The sequence below is a fragment of the Pelophylax lessonae genome, assembly GCF_965119305.1.
Source record: "Pelophylax lessonae genome assembly, chromosome: 5".
In the NCBI taxonomy this organism is placed as follows: Eukaryota; Metazoa; Chordata; class Amphibia; order Anura; family Ranidae; genus Pelophylax; species Pelophylax lessonae.
In genome coordinates this window covers 116,107,479-116,125,957 of record NC_138772.1, presented here as the reverse complement: position 1 = coordinate 116,125,957, position 18,479 = coordinate 116,107,479, and the positions used below count along the sequence as shown (strand labels likewise).

At 39.4% G+C, this 18,479-nt stretch overlaps 1 protein-coding gene across 1 annotated transcript in view; it reads left to right on the top strand.

Moving 5' to 3' along the window:
- Positions 1-18,479, top strand: part of LOC309556717 (sodium channel protein type 5 subunit alpha-like) — a 600,678-nt gene that overhangs the window by 365,645 nt on the left and 216,554 nt on the right. Inside the window, 1 exon segment of the mRNA XM_082259196.1 lies at positions 17,410-17,889. Within this exon segment, the coding sequence (XP_082115322.1) occupies positions 17,410-17,889 (480 nt within the window).

Sequence of the window (18,479 nt, the reverse complement as noted above, 5' to 3'; positions counted from 1 at the left end):
AAAAGTGCAGTGAAGTGAACACAAATACTAAATCATATGCAGGTAAATTGTTTAAAAAAATTAAAGTCCAAGGGCACTTAAAATGGACATAATAGTAAAGATAAATATTCCCATGAGTGAACAAAATATTACTTTGTGAAAGTAAATATACAAGAATTGGATCCCTGGAATTTCAACCAAGGCTGTCCAGATCTATCTTGGGAGGTTGACTAGCCCAGGAATAGCTAGACGGGTAAGGGGGAAGAAGCCAGATGACATCAATCTCCCAAGGTCCATCATTTAGGGCTCCTGTCAATCAATACATTCTATCAAAAAGGTTTGAAGAGCAGCTACCTTCCTTTGTCTCACTGCTTCTTCTTAATTAGAGTGCAGATATAGACAAGCTTACCTGAGCCTTATGATGTTCAGAGAACAGGGAATGATCATGAATGCCCTTTTTCCTTAAGTATCTAGGAGTGGATGTACAAGTATTACAAACATATACAAATACTATTTATTCCACAATTATTCACATTACAGAAAAAATGAATTTAACAGGAAAAGGAGTGGGGCTAGATACACAGACAGGAGCTTTTCATTATAACCACTTTTATTGGCTGTCACTGTGTTTTATTGGCTGTCACAATGATGGGCTTTTTGCTATTACCGTACTGTAAGTTGCTACAATCACAAGCCTCAGGTGTATGGATGAGACAAATTCAGAGTCTTCATGTACCTGAAATTGTAACAAAAATCTGAATAATTAGGCTCAATTCACCCATTTCATCTGAATGGATTAAAGTAAAAATTTAGGCAAAATGAAGGTGGTTTTTGTTGATTTTGAAAGGTGCATTGGGCTTTGAATAGCTTCTGAGATTACTTCTTTCAACTACCCTGGACATGTTGTGCCTATAAAAAGTCCCTCATTAATTTCATTTGAGAATATATATATATATATATATATATATATATATATATATATATATATATATATATATATATATATAAAACACAAACAGACAAACAGCCAAATACACAAAACAAGGAAATGTTTATAAGTCAACTTTGCTAAACAGTAGAGATGTGCATGATGAGAACATTTTGTCTTGTTTTGGATAAATTCATTAAGTTAATTATTTTGTTTCATTATGTTAGAATGATTTGTTTTTGGAATTGGTTTCATATGTTCGGATTAATTTTATATATTCAGGTTCATTCTATATATTCGTTATTCTAAATCAATTCGTATTTTCAGAAGTTACTTAAGAAGATTGGCTGTATTCATAATATTATTTAACAGAATGGGAGTGCATACCCCAACACACCCTAGCCATGGCATAAAATATAAACTTTATTAGGATTTCTGAATAAAATGTATAGATAATGGTGTGTATTCATCCACTCAAAGGGAGGTTTAGAGTCTTTTCTGGGGGATAGGAGAATAAGCAGTGGTCACTTATCTTAGGATAGGTGGAGAGGAGGCGCTGTCAATTCTTTCCCTTCCTATCCATATCTCTATATTCTTACTTCTGTATAAGTAAATAGATAAACAATCCTACAAAGCATTGGTCTTAAAACAGTTATAGTAGGAGGTAATAATATCTTCTAACAGACGGATGAATACCAGTCAATTTCTCAAGATCTAAATCAATGCGGCCACACTGCCTGTGCCAGTAGCCCTCATAGCCTAGCTCAGAATTCTAGATACTGGTTTAGGAGATCTATAATACGGTCACACTGCCTATGCTGATTTTTCTCTTGCAATTGCTGATCACTGCTATATCTCACAATTGTCCCATCACAAGACTCCGTCCCCACAAAAGCTATTCGTTACCCCAAAAGAATATTGTGCTCCCAAAAATTTAACCAGAGTGGGAGCACAATATTTTTTTGGGGTAACGCATGGCTTTTATATATGCATACATTAAATCTGCTGTCTGAGCTGTAAGTGTTTTTCCGCTTTCAATTAGCTTTTATCAACAATTTTAAATAATAAAGTCAAACACAGAAAATCAGAGGTACAAATCTCATACAATATAAAAGTCAGATCCGAAGTGCAAGTATTAGTTACAAAAGCATGACAGTAGAGAGACATAAAGGAAAGGCAATCTGTTGACATGCATTTAACCTAATTAAAGAGGATGCATACAGTGACTAAGATCACTGAGGTTGATTTACTAAAACTTAAGAGTGCAAAATCTGGGGCAGCCTTGCATAGAAATCAATCTGTTTCCAGCTTTTTTTTTTTTTTGCCAAAGCTTAACTGAACAAGTTGAAGTTGGCCAGCATGCAGAGCTGCAACAGATTTTGCACTCTCCAGTTTTAGTAAATCAACCCCACTGCGTACTGGAAAGTGCCTAAGTGCTTAGACCAGGGTTTCTCAACTAGGGTTCTTGCTGAGGTTGCGAGGGGTTCCTTGAGCAATAGGCAATTTCTGCATCTCAGATAAGTTTCCAATGACACCATTGTTCCTTTTAACTATTTGTAAGGGGGTAATTCTTCCCAATGATGACAAGATTAAGGAGCATTCTTCCCACTGACTGTCACACTAATGTGTCATGAGTTGAGATGAATCTTTAGCAGGGGTTCCCCCGAGACCAGAAATGTATTTCAGGGCTGGCTTAGACAGAGGTTGTTGTATATTTACATAGTTGTAACTCATGGGAGTCAGGGCACAAAGAGAATTTAAATAGTCAAAAGAGTGTATCATAGTAGGTTAGTAGGGGAGAGTCAATACCGAGGGGGGGGGGGGGTATTGGACAGGAAGGAGAGAAGTTGAACCAACCAAGACATCCCGGCAATAAACACTGCACCCTATGCTCAACTTAAAGGGATTGTAAAGGCAGAATTTTTTTTTCATCTTAACCTCCCTGGGGGTATTCCCGAGTGTGGCTCAGGGTGGAGTTTCAGTGCCATTAGCGGAAACCCCGAGCCACACTCGGGACACCGCCAGGGAGAAATCATTGGATCCTGGAAGAGGTTACTTACCTTGTCCCCAGGAATCCTGCGATGTATTCCGGAAGTGTACAGCGGCATGATCTTCCGCCTGATGCTGTGTGCCCCGGCTTTCGTTCCCTGTGAGCGCCGCGTCGCAGGGGGGGGGTGGAACCAACGGCAAATTCAAAAAGTAAAACACACAAACACATTGATATATTGTATTCCTATTGGATTACATTACTAAATAAAATAAATTGACCTTAGCTTGCCCCCCAGTGCCCTTGCCTATATATATATATATATATATATATATATATATATATATATATATATATATATATATATATATATATATATATATATATATATATATATATATATATATATACATATAGATATATACATGTATATATATATGTGTATACATATATATATACATATGTATACTTTAACATATTTATAGTTATTTATTATATTATAATTTATGATTTTGTTTTTCAAACTATATCATACCCGAGATGTTATAAAGAAGAACGCACAGTAAAAAAATCATATGTAAATAGTTGGTTTGGGCTGCAAAATAATGGCATCGCTTTTATCTGAAATAATCATACCGCCAGGGAGGTTAATGCATTCACTGCATTAAGATAAAAAACCTTCTGTGTGCAGCAGTCCCCCTCAGCCCCCCTAATACTTACCTGAGCCCCATCTCTATCCAGTGATTTTGCAGGAGTTTCTCAGCTGCCCGGGACTCCTCATTGGCTGAGACAGCATCCTGATGCGATTGGCTCCCGCTGCTGTCAATCAAAGTCAGTCAGCCAACCAGGAGAGAGAGGGGGCCGGGTTGTGGCTCCGTGTCTGAATGGACACAAGGAGCTGTGACTGGGCCCGGGTGCCCCCACAGCAAGCTGCTTGCTGTTCCGGTACTCAAAAGGAGGGAGGGGTCAGGAGAAGCAAAGAGGGACCTGAGAAGAGGAGGATCCAGGCCACTGCGCAAAACCAACTGCACAGAACAGGTAGGTTTAGCATGTTTTTTTTTTGTTTAAAACGGGAACTTTATATTTACTTTAATGTTAGACAGCCTTTAACGAATTTAAAAATTTCCCACAGAAACAATGTGTTATCCAGGGACCCTATAATTTTCTGAATCCCTTGACTTTATCATGGAAAACAAAAAACATTTTCTTGTTGACTAAATACCATGCAGTTTTCTAGTTTAACCTGCATATTGTCAGGTTCCCAGACCCTCAAGCTATAGCAAAACTTTGCCTAGCCATTCTGAAAATAAATGTTAAGAGCCTGAAATAATCTGCAGTTTAGCCCACTGATTGGAGGTTAACCACTTTACCATCGGAGGATTTTGCTGTCTTACGTCTGGGCCACTTTTTGCGATTCGGCGCTGTGCGAATTTAACTGACAATTGCACGGTCGTGCGACGCCGTACTCAAACGAAATTTACGTCCTTTTTTTCCCACAAACAGAGCTTTCTTTTGGTGGTATTTGATCACCTGTGCAATTTTTACTTTTTGCGCTATAAACAAAAAAAGAGCATTTATTTTGAAAAAATAACAATATTTTTAACATTTTTTTATATGAAATCCCCCCCCCCCCCAAAAAAAAATGTAAAAATCAAATTTTTTTAAAATTTTTGGCCAATCTGTTTTTTGCTACCTATGTTTGGTAAAAAAAATCACAATAAGCATATTTTGATTGGTTTGCGCAAAAGTTATTGCGTTTACTAACTAAGGGAAAGATTTCTGTCATTTTTGGTGTTTTTTTTTTAACGAGTAATGGCGGCGATCTGCGATTTTTTTTGCGGGACTGCGACATTGCGGCGGACAGATCGGACCCTTGACTGACATTTTTGACACTCTTGGGGGTACCAGTGACATTACTGCAGTAATCAGTGCTACATATATGCACTGTTACTGTAAAAATGACACTGGCAGGGAAGGGGTTAATTTTATTGGAGAGGGAGGGGTTAATGTATGCCTGGTGCTTACTAACGTGTGTGGGGAGAGGTGACTGAGTGAGTCAGGGACAGATTGCATGTTCAGCTATGCTGAACCATGCTATCTGTCCCTGCCTGTCACTTAGGAGATCCGCCCGCTCTGTTTACACAAGCGGGCGGATCTCCAGACTCTATTCCCCGACGATCGGGGAAGAGCAGCGGCGATCGCCGCCGCTCCTCCCCTGGCCTGACTCCCAGTGTGACTGAAAACAGCGGGAGCGTGCCTCCGGCGGTGCAGGGGGAGGAGTCCAGCGACGTAGGTCTACGTCGCTGGACGATAACGAGCCACATTGCCGCAGTAGCAGCAATGTGAGCAGACGTCAAGTGGTTAAGGAAAGCCTCAGATGGATTCATTGGAATGCAGTTACCCACATTAATTATTTTTAATGGCACAGATCTGCTGTAGGGAAACAGGAAGTGGTTAATGATCAAGTAGACTTATTTGTTTTTTGAGTGAAGTCTTGTAACTTGTTTGATTCTGGTGTCTGCCTGCATTGTAACAATGGGTGAGTCACCCACTGAATAGGTAAATGCACATCCTAAAATTAGTGACATTTGAAAGATTGCATTAATTGTATCGCTTTGACAAAAAGTGCTAAGAGGAAGCAATTTTGTCCTACATTTTATTGAAGCAATTATATTCAAAAAAGTAAATGGTGGAGTGAAAGTTTTTAACCTCTATTAAATCATTTCTGTTTGATCCTACACAATAATTATATGCTATTTATAACCCCATTTGCATCTTTGCAAGTGACCAGAAGAGATAGAGGGTGATGGATAGACTGACATAAAGAGGAGTAATACAATATCTGCATTTAATTGTCTACCTAAGTTTTTGTAACATGTTGCCTATAATCTGTAGTGAAAGGCAAAAGAAAAATTGTAACAAAGCATTGCCATAAAACACTGTATCAACAGTAAAAATGGATCGTCCTAAAAGGCATTTCCTGGAGAAATGGATATTCTTTATGTAAACCTACATAAATGTGACCATTGCAGGAGCCTTAATTCATTGTGTGTTGCTATGTGGGCAGTACTGCCCTGTGGTTTCATATTCCTCCCAAGTATAATGAATGGAAGCCTGATTGATAATACAGTTATATAGTTGGCTGTTTTTTTTCCTCAAATCACAGCAGGATTAGAAACAACGTTAGAAATGATGGCTCTGGACACTTCCCAAGTAACATTCCAAAAGTTAAAAAGCCATCACAGATGAATGGCATATTAGTTTAGGGCTAAGCACACTTTCCTTGCAGCACTGGAGTGCTGGAAATACATTTGCTTGATTTCCCCCATCAACACAGACAGTGTTGATGCGGGAATCCCTCCTGCCTCCTGTCTTGTTGCGGTTATAGCAGCCGCTATCGATAATCGCAAACAAAACCCAGCAGGCTAGTTGTACCCAAGTTGATTGATCAATTAAGTTGGTACATTCAGCCATCCCATGCATGGTTCGCATCTCGGGCAGGTTCTGCTGAACCGGCCAAGATTCAAATTATTTATGGCCTGTCTCACTTTTTTGTAATTATTTTCACCAATTAACAAGCTCTTCCCAGACCTATAATTTCTTTATATACTTCCAATAAACATAGATAAGCCTTCCCAGGGCAATAATCTGGGTTTCACAAACTAGAGAGGATACAGGGAGAGTAAGAAGTGGAAAAGACAGGTAGTGCTTTAACAGTACCTTATTTTGGACAATGGGCGATGAATGGAGTTTATTGCCTAAGGGCAGAGATATCACCAAATTTTAGAAATGGAGCAATTGATAACAAGCTAACACTAGAATCAGTGGGAAACACAGATGAAATGTTTCTGTTAGACATCTAAGCATCTCTTGTCAGAGAATGGTGAACATGTACTCTGATAAACAGTGTCTATTATTTTGGTATAATGTAAACATAATAAATAAATGATTGAATTGGTATCCCGTTGGATGGACCAGATGGTCAGTATTGGTAATAGGGACCTGGCAGCAAGGACCTTCCCTCCCCAAAACAATTACTGTTAAAAGATGTGACTTTAAAAAGGATGTTAAGCTATTCAAGGACCATCCATGTCATTAGGCCCTTTTTACTATAGTATTGGGATTGGTGTGAAACACTTCCCTAGCATAGGGGGACACAATATTTGAATATACTGTATTCCTAATAGACACAAGTACTATTACTTCACTTTGTGTGTGCCAAATGCCTTTGCAAACCCAGTTATTAAAAAAACTCATACAGTAGATCCGTGCTCAGGCAATATACCTTTAACCTGCAAAAGACTCCTGCACATATCCTGATATGTGATAAATAATACTGTGTAATTTGAGTTCTGTGTTAATCCTGTATCAACATTAAAGCTGTATTAAACCCATAAACGTAATATATTGCAGCTCACCAATCATTAGATGTGATGGCTGCATTCGTTTTCTTTTTTGGGGGGCTTTTTCCCCCCTGTTTTTATCTGGTGACCTGGCCAGTAACACACCTCCTGTATTAGTGAGACACAACTCTGGATAAATTAGAACAGGAGGCACAGCAGACAGCAGCTTTGTCAATCTGGGGCAGAGGGTAGTGTTAAAGTGATTGTAAACAATCACCTTGTAAAACAATGAAAAGTCCACCTGCAGCGCTGAACTAAAGCTAGGTGTATAAAGTCCAAATCTAGAGAAGAAATTCCTCCACCAACTTCAGTGTGAAAAGAGGCACACCACACCACCATGAGGTAATAATATTTCCTTACCAGATGCAGGAAAAGCATAGGCAGTATGTCATGGGTCTCTTAACCACTTGCCGACCGCCGCAAGTATATATACTGCGGCGGTCAGCCCCGTGCAGGCAAAGTGACGTACCGGTACGTCACTCGCCTCTGAGGCAATAGGGGGCGAGCGCGCGCCACTGGAGGCGCGCTCCCGCCCCCGCTCGTTCACTGACATCTCCGCGCGAGTGACCGGTGGACCCGATTTATATTTTTAAATTTTTTGGGGAGGAATTTCATATAAAAAAATTTGAAAAATATTGTTATTTTTTCAAAATTTACGCTCTTTTTTTGTTTATAGCGCATGATCAAAAAATCGCACAGGTGATCAAATACCACCAAAAGAAAAAAAGGACGTCAAATTAATTTAGGTACAGCGTCGCACGACCGCGCAATTGTCCGTTAAAGTCACGCAGTGCCGAATCGCAAAATAGGGCCTGGTCAGGAAGGGGGTAAAATCTTCCGGGGCTTAAGTGGTTAATAGTCAACACCACTGGATCAGAGGTAAGAAAGGAGCGGATCCAAAATAGATGACCGTTACCAATCCTTCACTCGATTAAATGTACTTACAATGCCGACAAGAAAAAGGAGCAAAAGAAGCCTTTGATGAATACCAATTGGCTGAAGAAGCCCTGCGGCATTGGTTATCGTTTATGCTCCTTTTTATTGTCAACATTGTAAGTAAATTTTTAATAAACGTTGTCTTTTGGTCAAACATACTTCACTATGAGCTTTCCATTTGTTATGTGGTTATGCTCTTCGTGATCAGTGAATGTAATCGAGTGGAGGATTGGTAATGGGTCATCTATCCTGGATCCGTTCCTTTCTTACCTCTGATCCAATGTAGTCCATACACTAGTCGACTAGAGTGTTGAATCATCCTGGTGTTGACTATTAAGAGAACCATGACATACTGCTTGTGTTTTTCCTGCATCTCGTAAGGAGATCATGGTGGTGTGGTGTTCCTCCTTTCACACTGAAGTTGGCGGAGGAATTTCTTCTCTAGAAACTGACTTTATACACCTAGCTTTAGTTAAGCGCTGCATGTGGACTTTTCATCCTTTTTATATTTTGTCATCAACAAAATTTATGCTGGCTGCTACCTGACCATTTACTTTTTAGTTGTTATTAGATTGAGCACGGATATCCCTTTGTATTTTTTACCTTGTAAAATAGCCCATTCAGTTATATATATATATATATATATATATATACATACTGTAAAACCTTGGATTACGCATATTTTGTCCTGGAAACATGCTTGTAATCCAAAGCACTCATATCAAAGAGAATTTCCCTGTAAGAAATAATGGAAACTCAGATGATTCGTTTCACAACCATTTATTCATAACTCATTCAGTTTATAGTCCATATAAAACGATTATAGCAATGTGATAGGTTTTATAACCATAAAATGTCAATCTACAAATGGCAGCCTCCACAAGGGGAAATCCAGCAGGAGCTACAGTGTATAAAAGTGAAGAGAGGCGCCTCTAAGTGTAGTAATATGGTTACATTTAATGAAGGTACAACATTTAGCAACTCACATGGTTGATGATTAAAAGAGACACATCTAAGAATGTAGGCATCTGGGGTAAAGCTGTCCACATAGACCATTCTCCTCACCGCTGTCAGTCTGCAGTCATGACCAAGAAGACTACCCTGCAGTAGGGTGATCTGAAAGCAAGGGTTGAAGTGCTTGTGAAATGCAGCATGGAAGGGATGATGTTAATGACGGTGCAGAGGATGGTCTATGGGGACAGCTTTACCCCGGATGCCTGCATACTTAGATGTGCCTGTTTTATCATCAACCATGTGAGTTGCTAAATGTTGTACCTTTATTAAATGTAACTATAGTGCTACACTTAGAAGCACCTCTCTTCTCTTTAACCTTCCTAGCGGTATTCCTGAGTGTGACTCGGGGTTAGATTTTAGAGCCAAAAGCGGTAACCCTGAGTCACACTCGGGGTAGCGCTAGGAAGATCGCTGGATGCTGGAAGAGGTTTTACTTACCTTTTCTCCGGGATCCAGCGAAGAATGCGGGCGGTGTGCGGCGGCGGAGCTTCCTCCCGATCGTCTGCGAGCCCCGGCTTCCATCTCCGGCGACGTGACGTCCGCCGGGGTTGGAACCGGCGGCAAATTCGAAAGTAAAACACACCAAACACACTGATACCATTCAAAATAAAAAAAAATCACATTACATTGCCCCCCAGTGCCCTTTCCTGCAGTTTTACTGTACTTTTTATGTAAATATATGTATATTACATATTATGTGTATAATATGTATATATATACATAATTCTTGTGAATGAGCAGCCCAAACCAACTGTATACATATTATATATATATATATATATATATATATATAATATATGTATACATAATATATGTATACATACATACATATATATATATATATATATATATATATATATATATATATATATAATAAATGTATACAGTTGGTTTGGGCTGCTCATTCACAAGAATTACATGCAAAATAATGGTACCGCTTTCAGCACCTAAAATCCAAAAGAATCATACCGCCAGGGAGGTTAATACTCACGACATGACGCCACTTGTACATCAAGACATCGCTTGTTTATTAAGACAACATTCATAAAAAAATGTTGCTTGTTTTGCAAAACATTCTCAAACCAAGTTACTGGTCAATCCAATGTTTTACTGTATGTATATATATATATATATATATATATATATATTATATATATTTAATGTAGGATTACAGCATTAGCATTCAAATTACACAAAACCAGTTATTAACCTTTCTGTAAAATTAGCAGTGACATCATTAATGTGCTGTAGATAGCCGTGCAGAGAACAGAGCTGTGGGTGGGAGTCAGTAGGCCCACCCACTACAGGCTTCCTGCAGAAAACCACAGGGGGCGGATACAAGACCAGTCACCCAGCACAAGGACAGAGAGCAGCAGTGAACAGTCTTTATTACAGGAAACTGCTGCCTAGAGCTAAAGTGTAGTACAATAGCACAATAAGATTCAAGTAAGATGATACAAGCCGCTTGTAAATAGACAATGTTTGCTTATCCCAGAGATCAGCATTAAAATTAACCTTTTCACCAAATCTGGACACAAGATATTGAGCTCAATTTAATAGTATGTCATTGCTTCTTGATTTTCACCTTTTAAAAAATATATATGTAAATTCCTCATTTAGCCCGAGTATCAAGCTGCAAAAATGTAGTCATGCTTACATTTTGGTCAGGAGCCCCATGCTGCACCCCAGCAATTTATTGCACAATACCGCAGATTAAGGCTTCACAGGGTACAGTGCATTATGGATCAAAGAAAGCAGCATGCAGCCTCCATTTTGAAACATTTCTCTTATTACCATTTGTTCAGTCTGAATACTGACTCCCACTCACTCAGTGGTACCACGAAAATATGTTCTAAGTCTTGTTATTTGTTTCCTCGTGCAGAATACGAACATATGTGACATTAAATATATATATTTTTTCCCTCTTGTGCTGCTATTTCTGTCCAAATCTATTTTTGAAGGCTTTGTTCCTCCAGGTTCTTGAATAGAAGTCAGAACACTTACCTGGTCACATGTTAGGGCTGGTGGCCAGCTAAAATGGCGTTTTGTATGAGCATGCTATTGGAGCAATAAAGAGATTCTGTAACATTCAGTTTTAGCACAATTGTCATTTTTCCAGCTACACTTTGCAATAAAGGTTACCCATGCTAGCTGTAATTATACCTAGTGTTTTGCTTGTATTGTTCCCCAGGAAAGCGCGAACAGAGTGTTTGTCAATTTAAGTAGCTCTGAGAGAAAAATTTAGCATTTAAGAGAATTCTAAATGATTATTTTTACTGGTGTATGAACATTTTTTCCTTCAAATTCACAAGTAATATTAAAGAAACCAAATATATTGAGGCAAGCATTGAAAGGTGTATATATAGAAGTATAGTGCATAATATATTCAGTGAGGACGTATTTTGAGTTATTATTTATTATAGGCATTTATTTAGCACCAACAATTTATGCATCACTTTATATTCACATCAGTTCCTGCCGTCAAAGAGCTTGCAATCTAAGGTCCCTAACTCACATATAAACTAAGGTCAGTTAACCTTTTAGTATGTTTTTGGAGTATGGAAGGAAACTGGAGTACCTGGAGGAAGCCCATGCAAATTCGGTACAGTTAGTGTCTTAGCTGGGACTTGAACCAAGGACTCCAGTGTTGCAAGGCAGAAGTGCTAACCACTGCCTATTTTTATATGCCTGGGCATATTTGTTCAGTTGTCCAAGTGTTTGTACAACCAAAACCTTTTATTTTAGTTTTGGATATGGCAGGAAAGAGTGAAAGTGGAACTAAACTTGCATCGCATATTTGCTCATTATAAAAGAATTACCATGGAACGAAACCCTCCAGCGCCTCGCTATCACCGCTGAGAGGGCTGACATCTTCCCTCGGTCTTCCTTCTGGGTTCACATCCTCTGGCTACATGAGAGGCTGGGGGCGCAATGTTGTCACTCCCGCACAAGCGCGGGGGGCGCCGTCTACGGCATGGGCTCCAAAGGGCCAGGCACTGTATGCTGGACCTTCAGAGCGCATGCACTCTGAATATCTCCTAAACTGTGCACTTTTAAGTCATGTTCACAGTATCAACAGGTAAGCCTTACTATAGGCTTGCCTGTAGGTACAAGAGGTAGAGCAGAGTTTACTTCCACTTTAAGTGTTGTCGTGCTCTTCCAAGCACATACTCCCCCACAGAATGAATCCAGGGTTGTCCCTATGTGATCTTCTGTTTCGGTGCCACATAGTGGGTCTTTTGCCGCTTTCTTGGTCCTCCTCAGCTGGCTGCCTCTTCTAGGTGTAGACAGCCAGCTTCGATGACCTGCCCCTGCCCACCCTTCAAACCAACCCCCTGCTGCTCTGCGTTTCAATCCTGCAGCCTCCTGGGAAATGTGATGCAAGTATCCCAGGAGACTGGAGGACCAAGTACAGGTCATTCTGGCCTAGGCCAGAATGGCAGCTGGGGGATAACAATTACAACAATGAATCGGGAGTATAAGAGCCGGTTCACACTGAGGCGACACGACTCCTTACTACTTCGGGGGCGACTTGTGCATTTCATTGCACCACGACTTCGGAGCGACTTGCAGGGACTTCACATAAGGGAAGTCTATGCAAGTCGCTCCGAGGTCACCCCGAAATAGTACAGGACCCTTTTTCTAAGTCGGAGCGACTTGTGTCGCTCCTATTAGAACGGGTCCTGTAGCGGTCAATGGACCGCGAGGGAGCGCGACTTGTCAGGCTGAAAAGTCGCACTAAGGTGAGCCGGCTCTTAAAGTGGAAGTAACTTTCTTTTGAGAGCTTATTTTTACTTTAAAACCCTTATGAGGTTACTTTTTGCAGTCTTGCAGATGCAACAGGAAGTAAGGGAAATCTTATCTTTGTTACACAGTTTTCACCAGAACCATTGTCCCTATAGGAAGATTTACCATCACTTCTTGCTCTCATGACAACTGTGAAATTTAGGATTTCCCATGACTTTCTGCCTTGCAGACAATGATAAACACTTTAAACAATGTTATTACACATACACATAAAAAAAGTAGTTTAGCTACTTAGGGGTTCCTATTTCACTTGCCTAGCAACTGTTGAGTAGAAACACAGGTAGTTGTTTTTTTGGTGAACAAACAGACCCAAAGACCTGCATTATAAAACGGAATGTTAAAGCAAACACATTGTGTAGCACCACAGAGTACAAAGTAAAACCTGATGTAATACACAATTGTGGTATGTACATACCTGTATATTTACAAACTATTCACAGAAAAAAAGGTTTTGAAACATTAACACGTTTATAAAATGTTTTACTTCAAGATGATCTCTTTTACATGTAGAGTATATCTAAAATAAATAAAATAAATTAAAATAAATATGCTATAAATTTTCTTAACAAACAGTATTGGAGCCAATGGAAGATAGTGGTAGAAAAAATCTTATCCTAATGTGCACAAAAAAATGTGCAAAAACAAGTAGATTTAAGGCTTTATTCAGATGGGCGTACTTAAGTGTACATCTGTGCAAAGGGCTGTGTTTGCCTACACAGGGTGCACATGGATCTGCATGCAGGCGGTCCCATTCCAATTTGTATGACAATTTAAAACAGTTTATTGATATTATTTATTTATTTTTACTCTGTATTCCAAAGGCTGTTTTTTTGAACACGTGACCAGCAGAGGACTAGAAAGAGCTGGGTCATATGACAGCTGCATATCGATTAGGAAAAAGATACTTCGTTTTTTTTTTCTTAATTACAATAATTACGGTGCCATCATCCACATACAGAAATAGAAGAGGCAATGTCAATTAAACAGTGTGCGCTTATTATCACTTTCAAATATAACTGTTTGAATGAGGCCTTACAATAGCAAAGTGTGAACAAAGCTTTATTGGTATAAGTTAGATAAAAATGGTAAAAAGGCGCTGGTATCCCTGAATATAAAATAGATATCAATGGTGCACCAATTTTCTGAAAATAATATAAATGTGTAAAATACAAATATCTGTGACCAATTAATTAATGTTATAGAATTAAAAAATGAATATAAGGTGCAATGCCTGGTGTTTGTCTGTGACAAGGAATAAATTAAGGTAAATAGTAACTTATTCTTAAAAATGGTAAAAAATATGTAGGTTAAATTTTATAACCAATAATCATATATACCATCATAAACCTTTTTGTAAAGTGCTAGTGCCACAGAATATATTGTGCAAACCCAATAAGGTGCTAAAAGGTGCAATAAAGAACCAATAAAGTGCTAGTGATCACTTCTAATTAGAAAACGTATGTGAACAAAAACACATATACAAAATAGTATAGTATGGTCTTACATTTTATATAATATTCTGAGCAGTTATTTACGCACACATCACTTTGAGCATTGGCACTTCTACACATTTGCACCTTTTTATCTATACTTTACAACAGCCACATCCCTTCAGAATATATATGTATGTGTCACTTTAATTCCTATTTATTTGAACTATATACATATATCTGTGACACTCTTGCCATATTACGTTCTTGGATCACAATACACACTTTCACTCACAGTGCTCTTTCTCATTGGATTTATAGTGCACCACATTCCCTTCTAAGCACACAAGCACTTTATGAACACCATACATACATTCTCTCTTACTAGGCAGCGCCATTTCCCCACCTGCCTTTTTCATTTTATATAGTCGTTTGACTATAGTTTAAGGAGGCTGCAGCCTAACATTTTAATATATCCATATAGACCATAAGCGCGGAGTTTCCAAACTTTTATTTGCATATACAAAATAATGTATGAATTAAATTGGAAATTGGTTCCACATATACAAAATAAGGTGCATTTCTAAGGTGCTCAAAGGGTTAAAGCAGTGATCCAACAAAGACCGTTCGTGCAAGGTAGTGAATGATATTGCTTGAATGTCAGGTGCTTCAGTGCATAAAGATGATAATCTTTGCCTCTTACCGGATACAGGTGGGTCACACAGACCCCACAAGCCTTTGATCCCTTTATCCTTTGGTGGATCAAACCATAGGAACACCTCCTCTCCTTTTGGATATTAGTTGAATGACTGCAAAAACTTATTGGTATAAGTAGCTAATGGATTTCCTGGTTATCAGCTCTTTCTGTTTAACTTAGGCTAGCCATACACATTTAGATTTCTGTAGTTAAGCCCATGGTCTGAACGAGAGAAAAATCATTCAATGCCCCTATTCAAGGGCCATAAAGACATGGATAAGTGAGTTTGGGGTGGAGGAACTTTACTGGCCTGCACAGAGTGAAAAACCCGATAGAACACCTTTGGGATGAATTAGAGCAGGGACTGTGAGCCAGGCCTTCTCATCCAACATCAGTGCCTGACCTCACAAGCCAGGCCCTTCTAGAAGAATGGTCAAAAATTCCCATAGACACACTCCTAAACCTTGTGGAAAGCCTTTCCAGAAGAGTTGAAGCTGTTATAGCTGCAAAGGGTGGGCCGACTCAATATTGAACCCTACAGACTAAGACTGGGATGCCATTAAAGGTAATTTGTGTGTAAAGGCAGGCGTCCCAATACTTTTGACAATATAGTGTGTATGTATAATTATTTACCCATACACCTGACAGTATGAATTCATCATTTACTTATTGAGCAGCACCACTACCACTTTCTAATTTTTCTGCTTGAGACTCTACCTTGGTAGTTGTTGCAGTGAAGTCAGCAGCTCTTTTATATTTGTATATTAACCTTTGCACAGAGCCACTTTAGTTTATCTGTGTTGGAGAGATATCACCTCATTTCCAGCATTCATTGGACAAAATGTAATGGGAAATCACTCCAACCGATACATCCAACCGATACATCATAGTACTAAACTTCTAAGGAAATCTGTAACTCTTCCCTAATCCATCAAATAAAAAAAATAGAAAAAAGTAAGAGCAATTTCTACACTAGTTCCATCTGTTCTAGTAAACTGTGAGCTTGCACTCATACCTAATATTTACCAAGTGCACTTATATATCTAAAAACCAAAATCCATGCATTTACAATACTTGGTAGTTATTATACTGAAATGAGGGAAAATTCATATTAGAATAAAGGCGAACCTTTATTGGACAGTTCCCAAAGATGTGAGTTTCTTTTTATCGAATATGTCATAGTTAGATCATATTAGGTCAGATATATGTGTCACACTCCTCTGTAATGAGTGAGCTCAGCTGTAAGGAATTACTTGAAAGCCTTTTGTAGTACATTTGTTCTTTTGGGTCAGCCTGCTTGTCACTGAGATAGTAAATGTACAAGGATGGCTTTGAAATTTGGGGTGGAAGGTTTTTTTAAATGGTATGTTAGTTTTCAAAATGTAATATTTTAGCAAGGGGGCTGAAAAAGAAAAAAAACATCTTGCATTTCCAGGAGGTCAGTGTAGGCAACCCACTATATTCTTCTGAGAACAGGCTTCGTCTAACTATCAACCTAACAGTAACTAACCTAACAGTTAGCAGTAAGACTTACATGGATGAAAAAGCTTCACATTTTTAAAGCTATTTCAGATGCTTCTGCAATCACTTTGAATATTTGCTGCTCCTTGTTTTGTTACATCTTCAAATTCCTATGAAAGAGCTTGCCCCCTTTGCGTTGGCCTGATATCCTCCTTTAGGGTGGCTTATTTTACTTACAGGGTCCCATGAAGCCACTTATTCTTGCACTCTCCCTGGATCAAGATTAAAGGGTCATGTGCATACACTGAGTACGCTGCATGCACTGGCAGCCCAAGAGGACCTGTCTCTGGCCCCCCCTCTAATAGAGGATCTGCCCTTGGAGACAATCTCAAATGCTTCCTTGGAGGAGGTGCATATGTGGTTCTTGTTTTAGCTGTCCTTTCAGGCAACCGGCGTTTGTCAGTGCAGGCAGTGCCCAAGCATTTGAGACATATTATTACAATGGCACTTTTACAAATGGGATAGGTAGTCCCGAGAGGGGGGGGATGGGTGGGGAGAGAGCAAGCTTGTCATCTGCCTGGCTGTTTAGTATGGCTCAGATTTTTGTAATTCAACAGAATTACAAATCATTTGCCATAATGTATATGACAAAAAATTGGCTTATTTTCCTGGAGTTCTGCTTTAGCAATGTCAACCCCTTATAAGTAAACGGTTATTTTAGTTTTTGTGTGTATTTTTGTATTTACTGTATTTTTTCATCTACACAGGTTCTGAACCTCTTCTTGGCTCTCCTGCTTAGCTCGTTCAGCGCGGACAACTTATCTGCACCGGATGACGATGGTGAAATGAACAACCTTCAGATAGCGATTGCAAGGATTCAGAGGGCTATTTCCTTTGCCAAACAAACTGTTATCGATTTTTTCCGCAACTTATTTACCAAGCCCAAAAAAACTGGGGACACATTCATTACCAACCTTTCAGGAAAGAACAGGAACATCAACAACATCAATCTGCATAATCACATCAACATGAGCAGCACAGGGAAAGAAATGGATTACAGGGAAGGGAATAATACCAATGGAGGGATTGCGAAAAATGGGGAAAAGTATGTTGTTAGTGAAAGTGATGATTACATGGCCAACCCTCGCCTCTCGGTGTGTGTTCCCATCGCTCTGGGCGAATCTGATGGAGAATATCATGAAGAAGATGAACAGAGCATTTTTACAGATGTTGAGATCAGTAAAGAGGTAAGCATCCATCTACGTGATATTTTATGGAATGATGTATTATGTCCTTCAAATGTTTCTCCAGACTTATTATTTAAGGTCTTAGCCCAAACAATAGTAAAACCCCCTCTAACTTCTATGTCACCCAAGCATTAAAGGAGTTTTAAATTTCTAAGGTTTTTTTATCTTAATGCATTCTATGCATTAAGGTAAAAAGACTTCTGTGTGTGGCAGCCGTCCCAGCACCCCCTAATACTTACCTGAGTCCCATCTCTATCCAGTGATGTTCACAAGTCCCTTGGCTGTCCCAGACTCTTCCTCCTGATTGGCTGAGACACAGCCGCAGCACCACCATTTGCTCCTGCTGCTGTCAGTCAAAGTCAGTTAGCCAATCTGAAGAGGGATGGGGCCGTACAGCACCTCTGTGTCTGAATGGACACACGGAGCTTCAGCTCGGCTCGGTGCCCCCATATAGCAAGCTGCTTGCTGTGGGGACACTCAACAAGAGGGAGGGGCCAGGAGCAGTGAAGAGGAACCCATGAAGAGGAGGATTGGGGCTGCCCCGTGCAAAAACCAACTGCACAGAGGAGGTAAGTATAACATGTTTTTTA